General features: G+C 41.5%; 1 protein-coding gene across 1 annotated transcript; it reads left to right on the top strand.

Annotated features, from left to right (window-relative positions):
* Window positions 1-2550: 2550 nt before the first annotated feature.
* On the top strand, window positions 2551-9866 carry ip6k2b (inositol hexakisphosphate kinase 2b). The gene is made up of 5 exons (XM_015006918.2): window positions 2551-3155; window positions 6689-6923; window positions 7016-7179; window positions 7350-7525; window positions 8231-9866. Exons 1-5 carry the CDS (start codon window positions 2942-2944, stop codon window positions 8819-8821), a joined length of 1380 nt encoding a protein of 459 aa, XP_014862404.1. The 5' UTR covers window positions 2551-2941; the 3' UTR covers window positions 8822-9866.
* The last annotated feature ends 4140 nt before the right edge of the window (window positions 9867-14006 follow it).

Here is a 14006-nt window from a genome sequence, read left to right as displayed (position 1 = left end):
CTCGCTCGTTCTTGGCGTACAGCTTGATGTCATCCATGTAGAGGAGGTGACTGATTGTGGCCCCATTCTTGAGTCGGTATCCGTAGCCAGTCTTGTTGATGATTTGGCTAAGGGGGTTCAGGCCTATGCAGAACAGCAGTGGGGACAGAGCATCTCCTTGGTATATGCCACATTTGATGGACACTTGTGCAAGTGGTTTGCAGTTGGCTTCAAGGGTGGTTTTCCACAGCCCCATCGAGTTTGCAATGAAGGCTCTTAGAGTCCTATTGATGTTGTACATCTCTAAGCATTCAATGATCCAAGTGTGTGGCATTGAGTCATAGGCTTTCTTGTAATCAATCCAAGCGGTGCACAGGTTGGTGTGTCGGGTTTTGCAGTCTCGGGTGACTGTGTGGTCTACAAGGAGTTGGTGTTTGGCTCCTCTGCTATTTATGCCGATGCCCTTCTGTGCCGTGTTCATGTATTTATCCATGTGCCCGCTTATCTTAGCTGCTATGATGCCTGACATGAGCTTCCATGTTGTAGAGAGACAGGTTATCGGCCGATAGTTGGATGGGACTGAACCCTTTGAGGGATCCTTCTGGATATATATATATATATATATATATATATATATATATATATATATATATATATATATATGAATATATTTTAAGAAATAGCTAGCGTTTAGATCATAGTTTGGATAAAGTGTCTCCGTGATCTGATGCACATCAACACAGGAACGGTGCCACAGTATAGATTTTGTGTACTGTCAACACCAGGTTGTTACGACCAATAATATTTTTATGGTATCATCTCAAAAGCAGATGATACTTCTTGCTATTTAACTCTATGCAGGTAAACACAGAATTGTATACACAAGTGGTAGAGTTGTAATGTGTGAATATTAAATATACGTAAAGCTTGTCCAAAGCCTGAAAATGTAGTTATTATATTGATAACGCCGTGCTGAGAGGAGAGCGAGAAGGAAACGTTGTTTTTCAACAAGTGATCACAGCATGTCAGCTGGTTCTATTTTGGAAAATGCCTTTAGTGACCATTATGACTGGAATAATAATTTTGTTGCTTCTCAAAATAATCTTGTGAAGACATAGACCTACAAAAACAGGAGAGGACATTTTTTATTGCTTTCCCAGCTGTGGTTTTCCTTTCACACCGTCCTATTTTCAGTCTGAGCTTGGCCTTGAGTTGCCTCTCCATCAGCATAGTAAATGTTAGTATCAATGACAAAACTCTTGGATAGAGCTGTTTTGGCAATGCACCGTTAAATCCACACGTGACGGACTCTAAGTCACTTATCTGATGACATGCAGGCTTGCTTGTTGTACGCATCAGAGATGTGAAATATTGAAACCACTTGATCTTTATTTGTATTTTGTCACGATGCAAAATCTGATGTATATTTTCACGATGCAAAATCTGATGTATATTTTTACACAACAGAACCACACAAAGTAATGTTCATAATTTAGACGTAGAAGCAAAAAAAAAAAAAAACTTTTTTCCCCAAATAAATATCTGAAAAGTGTGTCATGCATACATAATCAGTCAACATTTTTCAGAACTACATTTCCTATTGTTCGTATGTGTTCTGGGTTGTCACTGCCATCTTTGCACATCTGGAAACTAACAAGTCTCCCATCTCCTCTCTGTAGAACAGATTAAGCTCAGTCACATCAGAAGGATATGATCCTTTTATCAACTCTATCCAGTCACTGTTAAAAGGAAGGATTCTCCCAGCATGATATTGTCATCATGGTTTATGATAAGATTATGTTTTCATGGTTATCTTAGTTTTCCCTCATGCACATCATATTGCATGGGGACCAAAAAATTACATTTTGTTTAAATCTTGCTGGAGCATCTTCTTCCACAGGATTTCTTGAAGCTTTTGATAGTTTTCTTGTTGCCACTTTCCCAGATTCTCCCACCTTGGCTATACTCTACAGCTCCCTCAAAGTTGCAATGGAGATCTCTATTCTTACCCAACCTCCTTACCCAGAGCAAAGAGGTTTGACTAACAGCCTCCTACACTTTTTAGTTTTTTTATTTAAAACTATGAATTACTTTACTTTCACTTTACAAAAATCTTAATAAAACATGCTAAGGATTCTGGTTGTAAAAATTCTCAGTCTTAGCCTTGTAAAGAGGTTAGGCTATGAGAGATAACCAGATAAGCAACATCTGACATTTGACAGCCTTTTATTTTTATTTTTTACATTACTAATCATATACTGTTGATCACTGAACAAAATGATGTGTGAATAATTTTAGCATCTGCAGTGCCCCTTTAAGAATACAAACACAAAACCCAATGGCTGCCTAATGATAAAGTTGGCATATGCATAAAATAATTAAATTAATTGAAAAATGTATTTTTGTTGTTTTTCCTGTATTCCCATCCCCCCCTGTTTTCTCTCCTTCCTCTTTGTCTGCTTGATCTCTCCTCGCTGCCATCTCTCCTCCCAGCGACAGCCGCTGCTCTCTGATTGGCTGTTTCTGATGTGGGGGCGGAGCTTGCTGAGTCCTCTGCTGCTTTTCTAGCTTCAAGATCAGCTCTGTCGTCAGTTTCGGTAACAGCTAAGCAAGGAGAGCGAAAACAGTGTACGTTCACAAAAAGAAACAAACGTTTCAGTACTTAAACTGGTGGCTTAGTAACAGTAAATGAAACGTAAAAACACACAGCTTAGTGTTGGACCTTGGTAGCGCTCTCCTCCAGTAAGGAAAAGGGACGATAAAACGGATTTCGACGGTGGTTTTGCTTCTTCCCCTTCAGCCCTTTGTTTTTCGCCGTTCCAGTCAAGCAGGTGAGCAACAGCGCCCCCCTGTGAAGACGACTGGAAACAGCCTGAGGATAGGGAGCCTAACAAACGGCCGAGCAGCTAGCCTCCCCTGCGACGTGGGTCTCCACAGCCCAGCCGTCCGATGCGGATTGAGGATGAGTCCCGCTTTGGAAGCCCTCATGCAGGCGGACGGGACTCCCTATTCGGCGAAGGGGGTGATGCTTGAGCCCTTCGTGCACCAGGTGGGAGGCCACTCCTGCGTGCTGCGCTTCGGGGAACAGACGATATGCAAACCCCTCATACCTCGGGAGCACCAGTTCTACAAAAACCTGCCTCTAGAGATGAGGAAGTTCACCCCTCAATATAAAGGTAAGATACCAGCGTTTACCCAAAGGATGCAGCAGGAAGAGTGCTATTGTTTTGACTGTATTCAATGTGGGTTTGTAATCAGGGCCTGCACAAAAATATATGCGGCCTTGAGCAGAGACTGGTTTGGGGTCTCATTTCCTGTTTTGTCCACTAAACCACCAATGATGTCTTTTTAATGGGTTTAGCTTAATTTAGTTGTTTATAAATGTTCCTTTTTTTTACAAATATATAAAATGTTGGGAGTATTCAGCATTTCTTATATGATCCCATATAACAGCTGATCAAAGAAGTAAACAAGCTTTGTCTGATCTAATGCCATTTTATTGGTACATGTCTAATAAATGGAAGCAAATTATTTGAAGTTTCAATATACAGCTCTGCAGTTCAGACTAATTAATTGACTGATTAATTCAATTAAGAGAGATGCAAGAGGTAAAAATTATAAATGTAAGCTGAGCTGAAATGACTACAAATAAGTTAAACACTTATTTTTAATACTAAAGAAGTTCAGACATTAAATATTTTTGGGAGTCCCCTTAATTAGCAGCATTGTTTTCTTCTGTGTTGTACTGGGTCTGGTTGTAATCGGTGGTTTAAAGAACATTGCATACACAACAGGACAAATTCAGAGTGGATTGGATTCCTGTTTTTTAAGTGCTATGTCAATCATTTTTAAGATGCTGGTGGGCACATGTCATGTCCAGTGGGGAGTTTCAAATGGCACATGAATGTAGGAACTGACTTCCAACCAGGAGGATGTGTAGCCAGGGGTGTCTTTTAAAACATCTACAGTTTCAAGATGAGAGACGACCCCACCGCCTGGATCAAAAATAACTGGGCCAGATCACCTGGAGTGGAGAGAGGAGCTCACAAGTCATTTGAGGAGATTCTAGTTTCAGAGAGCTTCACACAAATACACATTTTCACACACACACGCACGCAGGACTTTAATGAAGAGTGTAGCGTTTCCTGGTTGCAGCCAAGGCCAACAGGCTCACATTCGCACTCGCAGACAATGACACCAAATGCATGCGAAAGCAGACGTCTCCTTCGGCCAAGTTTGACGGAGCCTGGGCTCATGAGTGGTATCTGACCCCTCGGTTATGCGGCTATAAAAAGATACGCGTGTGATTTAGATGACGGTCTTCTGGGCCTTTCGAAAGCACACCACGTAAACTAATGCTTAGAATTTCCTCACTTTTATCAGGAGGTATCGTCAGAAAATTTCATCTGCAATTAATGTATATAAAATATAATGCTTTTAAAATTTTTACACATTTTTAGAAGTAAACAATGCCTTTTATTACTACTTTGGGTCAAAGTTCAGACTTTCAGGCAAACAAGGAAACGGTAGCTGACAATAATCTGCGTTTCAGTCATTCTCCTAATTTAAACAGTTTGTGCCCTTGGGTTGTAAAAAAAGAAACAAAGGAAAAAAACCGCATGTCTTCTTTGAATTACTCCTTATCACAACTTTCCAAGCATCCTGTTGGATCAATTAGGAGTGACTCAGAAGTTCCCACAATCGCTGAGAATGATTACCGTATTTTCCGCACTATAAGGCGCACCGGATTATAAGGCGCACCTTCAATGAATGGCCTATTTTAGGACTTTTTTCATACATTAGGCGCACCGCATTATAAGGCGCATAGAATAGACGCTTCATACTCTATTATTACACATCCACATTAATAAAGAAATGGTCCCCGAGTACTTTATATAGTAGGCTGGCCCAGCCGTTGTTTCACTCACGGTGTTGGTGTTGCGATATTATGCCCAACTGCTTTCTGGGTAACACAGACCAACCGACACGCTGCCGCTGCAGTCTCTGTCTCTCTTCCCCTGCCCCTCCCCCCCTTTAAATGTATTATCAAACTTTATTAACAAACCAGTGTTCTGACAACTATCCCAGCATGCACCGCGCACCACTTCTTCTACGGGGGAAAAAGAAGTAGGCGGCTGCTTACCGTAGTGGACCAACTACGTAAGCAGCCTACTGCATGTCTGTGTAAACATGACGTCTTTCATTTCGATCTGAGTTAATTAGCGTAGCATTTCTGCCGGATTTTCACAACATATCAGCCACGACAATGGACAGGGGAACCAACAAGTTCATGTCATCTTTTTTGGACGACATCAAGGTGTTTGAGCCACTGGATGCCTCCAACATTGTGCGCGTCACAGCTAAAAGCTACCGATAGATGAGGAAAACAGCAGATCCTCACACCCTCAGCATAAATATAGCTGTGGACAAGATCACTGATGCCTGTTGTTCTTGCAAGGCTGGGTAAGTCGGCATTCATGGTTTTGAATGTACATTAGCATATGTTTACTACTGTAGCTTGTGTTTGTGAGACGGTCACGCACGTGGTAGCTGCACTGTGACCTAAAATGGGCATTAGCCAATGAAACGCGGCCCCTGTGGTAAAGTCCGTTGCTGGACCTGTTGTGGCTCAATATTGGTCCATATATAAGGCGCACCGGATTATAAGGCGCACTGTCGGCTTTTGAGGAAATTGAAGGTTTTTAGGTGCGTCTTATAGTGCGGAAAATACGGTACGTTGCAACTCTGAACAGGATAGTCCCACTGGATGAGTTTCAGAGGCGGAGCCGTTCGTAGGAAGAGGAAGAAGATTGTGACTGTGACGTCAAAGCAAATGACATCAGCCGTCCTTTCTCTACTCGCTACTTTAAGTCACTAAATATTAACAGAATACATGAATCATGGTGATGAATCAAATCCCTGGCCCTTTTGTTTATATCACTAGCTCTTCCTTTTCAAACGCTTTCTACCTCAGGTTTCCTTCCTCTTTCTTTTTCATATGTGTCGGTGACTGCAGCTGCCATGTTTATTCTCAGTGCGACGCCTCCCCTCCCATCTCTGCAGGCACTCAGGGCCTTGTAGGGAGTTGTATTAGGAGCTGGTGGGGGCAGACTTGGCTGCATGTTTGTTGGCTGTATCACAAAAAATGAATATTGGGATCACGTTGCAAAATGTTCGTCATCGAGATGTTTTCATAAGTTATTTGTTGAGCTAGTTTCTACTCAAATTTCGGCTTTTGAATGTTTAAATACCTTGGTAAGAAGCACCTAACATAAAAAAATGCATAATTGTGATTATTATTTGTTTTTCAGCCGCACTAACGAAGATTATCTTTTTTTTTTTGACTGGTCAGATGTGTAAATGTGTAACGTATATGGGGCTGAATTAGATTTTCATCTTACAACCTTGAGTACAAACAACAAACTGTTTCCCTCTATCGCAGTGTCTAAAGCAAATACAGTTAAAGAAAAACAATAATTAAAATTACTTCTAAATGGTAAAATGTTTTTCTATTTTGTTTTTCTAAGTCAGAAGAAAATGCTTGGACCAGTAGTAGGCAGCAATCTAAAGAGTTGGTCACATTTCTTTTTGGCAATTGTGAAACTTTAACTTGATTTGGGTAGACCATGCAGAATGTCTAATTAACATTCGAATGTTTGCTTCGTATGACATGTTGGTCATTAGTAAACGTCTCTTCCTCGTCTTGCAGGTGTTGTGTCGGTTAGTTTCGAAGAAGACGAGGAGGGAAACCTGTGCCTCATCGCCTACCCTCTCCATAGCGAATCTGGGGACTCGGAAAACAAAGACCCTTCGGCGGACTGCCAAGAACCCAAGAGCAAGATGCTGAAGTGGAGCAACAAGAAGCAGTCCCCGTTGCTGCAGGAGAAGGAAAACTACAGCAAAGACAGACCCCGAAACAGCAGAAAAGAGGACAAGATCATGAGGTGAAGATGCTCGCTGAAATGAGGCCGGTTTCTTCATATTCTGTATGCAGCTCAGGAGCTAAAACATTTCTGTGTTTGTTCTCTCTGTGTAGTTATAATCGTGACGAGGTCCAGCAGCAGCAGGCTGAGGTTCTGTACTTCAGCTTGGAGAAAGGCAACGTGGTGTCACAGATCAAACACAACCCATGGAGTCTGAAGTGCCACCAACAGCAATTACAGAGGATGAAGGAAAATGCAAAGCATCGCAACCAATACAGTATCCTTTTTTATGAATAACGCTGCATTCAGTGACTCGCATGGAGATGCAACGCTCCATTCTTGGGAAAACCAAATCCCAAGAAAGAAAAAAAAAAAAGCAATTGTAGCAAAACCTAGACTTATTTCTGTCTTCTGTATTGGTGTGATCCTTGACTCCCCGTCTCACAGAATTTATTCTGTTGGAAAACCTGACGTGGCGCTACAGAGTCCCGTGTGTGTTGGATTTAAAGATGGGAACTCGCCAACATGGAGACGACGCTTCAGAGGAGAAGAAAGCCAATCAGATCCGGAAGTGTCAACAGAGCACATCAGCATCTATTGGAGTGCGGCTCTGTGGGATGCAGGTACAGAGATTGGCTTAATTAGGTTGGAAAAGTCGGGAATTTCACTGTTCTGCACGTCTGGATTAAAATGGACAAAGAAAATGAGAGTGTAGGGAAGGGTTAGGGTTATCAGGGCTTGCAGCTAATGGAAACTAGAAAATTCAGTTTAGGATGTTGGATAGAACCAACAAAGAAAATATTTTTAGTTCAGAAATGTTAGCCTAGTTAAAGTTTGTCCTTATGTTGCATGTACAATATGTGCACTTGGCTCTTTGTGATGATGTGATATAGATTCTATGTTTTGGTCAGAGCGATGCTGATCTTTTTAAACACGATTTTGTTGCTTTATTCAAAATTTTCCCTGCAAGTGTGCACTATTTCAACTACGGATTTTCCTTCCACTGAATTTCACATTACTGTGTTAAGATGCATCATTCTGAGCAGCCATTTTCTTTAGCTCTGTCAGTTTACCCTGCTCTCAGGGAAATCTTAATATAAGACTTCTGTATTGAAATGTATTTTTTGAATTGGTCTAATTATTCTGACTCACACGGACAAATGTTTATCAGATGAAGGAAAAGGCGAAACCTGAGATTTGCAGGCCATTAACCTGTTAGGAAAAAAATCTAAGGAGTTTAGTCCTTTTTTTTTTGTTGATGGTATGACATGTTGAAATGAAAAGTGAATGAGAACCCTAACGGAGTGGATTTCTGCATGTCTCTGCAGGTGTACCAGTCAGACTCCGGCCAGCTAATGTTCATGAACAAGTACCACGGGCGAAAGCTGACCCTTGCTGGTTTCAAGGAGGCTCTCTACCAGTTCTTCCACAACGGCCGGCGACTTCGTCACGAGCTGCTGTCCCCGGTTCTGCGCCGGCTCCGGGAGATGCAGGCCGCCCTGGAGGCGTGCGAGTCCTACCGCTTCTACTCCAGCTCGCTGCTCATCATCTACGACGGCGACCCTCCCAGGACTCCCGCCAGACCCAGGCATCGAGGAGGGGAGGAAGGCGACGAGGACGAGCCGTCTGATGAAGAAGAGGAGGAGGGCGAAGAGGAAGGAGCGTTTGGGTTCCCTCGCTCTTCCTCCACCAGCGCAGCCGGCGGCCTGTCTGGCGGCGGCAGCGGCCGCTCCTCGCACGGAGCGGGAGAGGCCAGCAGCCCCGAGGTGGACGTGCGCATGATTGACTTTGCTCACACCACGTGTCGGCACTACGGAGAGGACAGCGTGGTCCACGAAGGCCAAGACAGCGGCTTCATCTTCGGCCTCCAGAATCTGATCACCATCATCTCTCAGCTGGAGGAGCACAGCACTGACTGAAGGCACATCGGAGCCGACCTGGTTTCAATTTCAAGCATGGGAGAAAAGTTCTTTGGAGCTACAAACCCCGCTGCTTCACCCCCTGAGGTGCTTCATTGCCTGAACAGGGGTCCGCTTGGTTGGACACCCCAGATGCCTCTCGGTTAGAGGAAGAGTCTGCAAGGTTGATCCTGCGCTCTTGCTCACCTGCTGAAGGAAAGGGCTGCTACTGCCCTCCCTTGCACTTTTCTCTTTTATGAGACTGAGACTTTTACTTTGTGATACATGGTAGGAGCATTGTTGCATGAGACGGACGATTTTTCTACAGGTTCTCTCCTCTGACGTTGTAAGACCTCCCTCCTCCCTCTCCTCTGGTACAAATCGGTATCTTTACGTTCTCTCTGAGAGAGAAAGAAAGAGGCAGAGACGTGTGAAGCTATTCTTAGGTAGGATGCTGCCATGGTGCTTAACCTGTGATATCACATCCTTTTTGTTAATGAACTGCCCCCAACAGCAGAGCACAACTTAGTGGAGGAGTTAACTAGTTACCTGAACAAGCTGACCTTAGCTGGCTCGGTCAGCAGCCTTGTAGCAACGGACAAATTAAACATCTAATAAGGACATTTTTGTGTTTCTATTGACGTCTTGTAAGAGAAATTGTTGTCTACCACGCACTTGGATTTAGACTTTTTTTTTTTTTTTTTTTTTGGTGGAATATTATTTAGGTTTAGAAGAAGGGATTTGCCTTTTACATTTTTTGTTCCTCCACTTCCCGCCTATATAAATATGTTTTGAAAAGGGGATTTTATTGCAGTTTCTTTTTGTCATTCATCTTCTTCCTCATTCCTGCAAATTTGACTTGAAGAGGATATATTGATAAGAACACTAGCTTCAGAGACTATAGACTATTTATTTGAAATGATTCTTTAAAAAAAAAAAATGGAAACAAGCACATTCCTTATTACCACTTTAAATGTTCTGTCCTCCTGAGCGTCTGATTTATTGTTTTTTGCATACTTGTGTTAAGTGTCTTGGTAAATAAAGGCATTCGTTGTGGTAAAATCCATTTTCTGTGTCGTTCTTATTTAGATTCAGAGTTGAACAGTCCAGAAATATCAAAAAGGAGAAATGAAAGTGAAACGTGAGCAGGTGGCATTCGGTAAAAAGGGGAAGCAGTGCTGTGAATCAGGCTTTTTACTTAAAATCTAGATAAAATGTTTTCATTTTAGAAAGAACAGCTGAGTGCCATTGAAGCAAACTTTCCCATTTGCTAGTCTGTATGTTCATTGCATTTCCCCAACTTTCTCAACAAAGTAGCATTCCACTAATGAGATTTTTAGACTGAACCACTTAAAATCAACCCCTGTGGTAGAAATTAACCTCCAGACTGACGTAAATGATGCATTTTAATGACTTGGTTGAGTCTGTGCTTCAGTTTTGCTTTGCAAAAGACGGTTTGAAAAAAACGTGTTCAGTGAAAAGGCTTCAAGGTTAATGTTCAGGCGATAAAGAAGGAAAATAAATACCATGAACTTTGAAAGCTGAGATGCTGTTGCATAATGCTGCATACCATAATAATGACCACTTCATGGAGTTTGAGTCTTTGGGAGTTCAGGGAAGAAGTACATTATACTGTATAGGTGCAACCCAGTGAATTAGAATATCGCTGAGAACTTCATTTATTTCAATAAAAAATGAAACTGAATTATTATACACACTGTATTAAATCATTTTATTCATATAAAAAAATTTCAATACATCGTTTCAAGGAATTTTACAAAAAAAAAAAAAAATCATAGATAAGCATTTTAATGGCTAGCTCAGATTTTAAACTCCACTTTTATTATGTTAATATTTGTAAAGATGGTAGTTCTAGTTTGGACAGACTGTGCACAAAAAGTTAGAATCTGTATAAAATAAACCGTTAATTTTCTAAACTCCCCCACAGTTGCTGCTTCGTGTTGCAGCCCGTTAGTCGCTTGTTAATATTTGACACATGCTTTGACGTATGGAGGGGATGATGTGATCCTTATCTCACATCGTAAAGTAGTAAACGTCAAAATGTTTCTGAAATTGCTACCATCAAGTGTGGTTACACTTACAGCTGTCACGTTTACGCTCTTACTTCGCAAAGGCATGTACTGTATGTCTTGTTTGTTTTGCCTTCCAAATCACAGACGTGCAGATATGCAAACCATTTCCTGGATGCTTGAAAATATTCTGGTTTAAGAGCCACAAAACATTTGGATCATTCAGTTCCTGGAGTTTAAAGCCTGTTTTCGTTGTCCAGACCACATCAAATATCAAAAGGATATGGAGATGGGGCAGGGGAGACTCCTGATGATGTGAGGTCAGGAAACTAACGGAAATTAAACCAAGATGAAAGGGAATGAGGAAGGTAAGAAGAGTTGCGGAAATACCTGTTCTTGCTTTTATGCTGTGGCATATGGTGCAACAAGGAGTGGTTCAGGTTTGTGTTTTTTGTCCCCTCTTATCGAGATGCCAGACAAGGTGCTGGTATGATAGGAGTTTTATCTGACTGTATGGAGCATAGAGTAAAGCAGAGCTAACGCCGCCTCCATCCTCCTCTTACCTGCAGCTGCACACTGAGAAAAGGCTCCAACAAATTTGCACTGAAAGCATAAAATGTCATGGAGTGGAAACTTTAGGAATCCTACCCATCAAGCCACAAATCACTAGGTCCTATCGGAGCAGATAGCCCAACTAATTCATCAGCCAACACCAGCTTGTTATACTTTATATGGACCAGAACGGCAAAAGGTAACATTCTTCTGTTCAACAGCTGCTATTATTGTTAATTATTAATAATATTAACACAATATTACTGTAATAATTAACAGTCTTACTTTTTTTAGCTGCTGTAAGATAATTGTTGCTTCTTTTTTGAAAAGTATTCAGATCATTTTTACATGCATGTTTTAGATCTTTGTGTCAATACAGTGAAACCTTGATCTTTTTCTTGTGGGAATCTTCCAGTGGTTTATTGTGAGGACTCTAACGGAAGCAACATTTTAATCTGTCTGAAGGTGATTATCTCTGTAGAGTGTCTATATACGGGCTTGTATGTCCAGTTATTGCTCTTGAGATGTTTGACCTGTGAAGATGAAGACAAATCAAAGCACTGCCAACACATCCTGCAAAGATCGAGCTCTTCTCGTGACCCATACTGCAAGCTTTACATCCCACCTGATAGTCAAGGTTTTAAGCTGCACTTTTATGAAGTTGAACCTTTTTTGTTACAATGCAAACTGTCCAATGCATTCAGATGATGCTACGTTGACAAAGACAAACCCTGAACTTTTGACAATCTCCAGCAGCTTCTTCCCAATACTGTAAAATATTGCGGATAATCGGAGGCTTTAACGTATATGAGCGGACGATGTCATCCAAACAAAGATTAAAAATTAACCTACTTATCAGAATACTGTATGTTGCCATCAGGGAAAATTTACAGAAACAATAGTAAGTAATGTGAGGCGGGGGGATTCAGACAAACGTGTAAAATAGTTTGATTCCAATTCTTCATCGACTGGTTTTTGATGGTGTAGTTGGAACTACTCTTTCTTTCCACTGATTGGACCAGTTCTCTGTTTAGTTTGGAGTTTCCTTGTTCTCCACTGGTTTGCTGCAAGTTCTCTCTTCTTGCAACTCTCTAAGAAACATCCATGTTCATTGACGATTCTAAGTTGCCCTTCGGTGTGAGTGAAACATTGTTGTTTCCTCTCTGTGTTTTCCTGTTTCCCGGCAAAATGTCTAGCATGTACCTTGTCTCTCATCTGATTCCTGGTGATAAGCACAAACCCCACTGGTGCTTAATTTAATGTCTGGAACTAAAATGATGTTAGAAGTTGCATTTAAATTTGATCAGAATCCAACATTGTAAAACAGCTCCAAGACAATAATCTCCGAGCTTAGTTTCAGTAATTTGTTTGGGAATACCAAGCTTCCCAAGCATGCGTCATTCTGGTTCCAGAGTTCATTAATAAGCAGTTTAGTTGATGTTCTTGGCCAAGCTACCCACAGCTGTGACGGCGGTGACTGATCTGCTTTACATTGGCGGAAAGCTCAGATTATGGACTTCAAACACTCGAAACAAACTCCCTTCACGGATTCACAGTGGAACACAGGAGGGCATTCAGCAGGAGCAGATCAGCTGCAGAGTGAAAGCAAGAGCCTGTTTTTCACTCTGCGCAGTTCATCAGGTGAGCAATATGCGGCGCAGGCTGCTGCTTGTCCCATCCGTGGGCAGCATAATCAGCTTTGTAATGCTGGAAAACCCAATGAGTGGGTCGGCAGAGAGTCACGGAAAATATGTTCAGAATTTTCCGACACTTTTCAGTAGCTACAAGCTCACCTGTTTTACACATCAAGAGTGAGGTGGAGTGAAACAGCAGAGGAAACGTCATAATTTGTGGCCAATCCAGCGCTGACTTTTACTTTATATCTGCAGCATGTGGAGTAGTTTAATGAGGTTTGCTCATTTTAAGACTAAAAAAAAAGAATCTACAGATTTTATTAAGGTTATTTGTGCATAATTTCCCCTGGCAAGAAGTCAAACTGTAGCTGTGTGTCATGTACAAGAGATTTGTTTACATTCAAAACCACAGTTGGAAACAGTTCTGCTGTTTTCATGCTTTTAGTGAGAAAATTGTTTACAATGTTCTCAGCAGCTGACTTTGCCTCCACTCTTCCTGTCATCGGTATCCGCTGCACGCTAAAATCAGCCTGATGAAACACGATACGATGAAATACTGTCTCGTGTGGCACGAGACGGGAGGGGGGATAATTAATTTCCTCTCATCAGATCTAAAAATAGCAGCAAAATCTCTGCTCATCTGCTGCCTGATGGGGAACAGATTTAGATTTATTTGTTTTGCTCCTGAGCTGCAGACACTCAGTCATACACAGGTACCTCCTAATAAAGATACTGAAAGTGTATTTACTGTTTGATTTGTATTCTTTATTTATTTATTTTTGCCTTTTTTTCCAGGAATAAGTGAATTTTATTTCCATGTCTGTGTTGTGTTCCAGTAAAAGTGACGCATTGCTATTGAGACAAGTGCAATTTAACTGTCTGATATATGTTTTACGGCTAAACTATAAAGTCTTTCTCAGAGTCCTTCATGTAATTAAATGTCAGAAAACATCACAGCCAGCGCCCTGTAAAAGTTTTAACAGCTCTTGT

Source organism: Poecilia mexicana, unplaced genomic scaffold (assembly GCF_051168715.1).
Source record: "Poecilia mexicana isolate PSO_F unplaced genomic scaffold, ASM5116871v1 scaffold_5, whole genome shotgun sequence".
NCBI classification, from domain to species: domain Eukaryota; kingdom Metazoa; phylum Chordata; class Actinopteri; order Cyprinodontiformes; family Poeciliidae; genus Poecilia; species Poecilia mexicana.
This window is presented reverse-complemented; position numbering and strand designations above follow the sequence as displayed.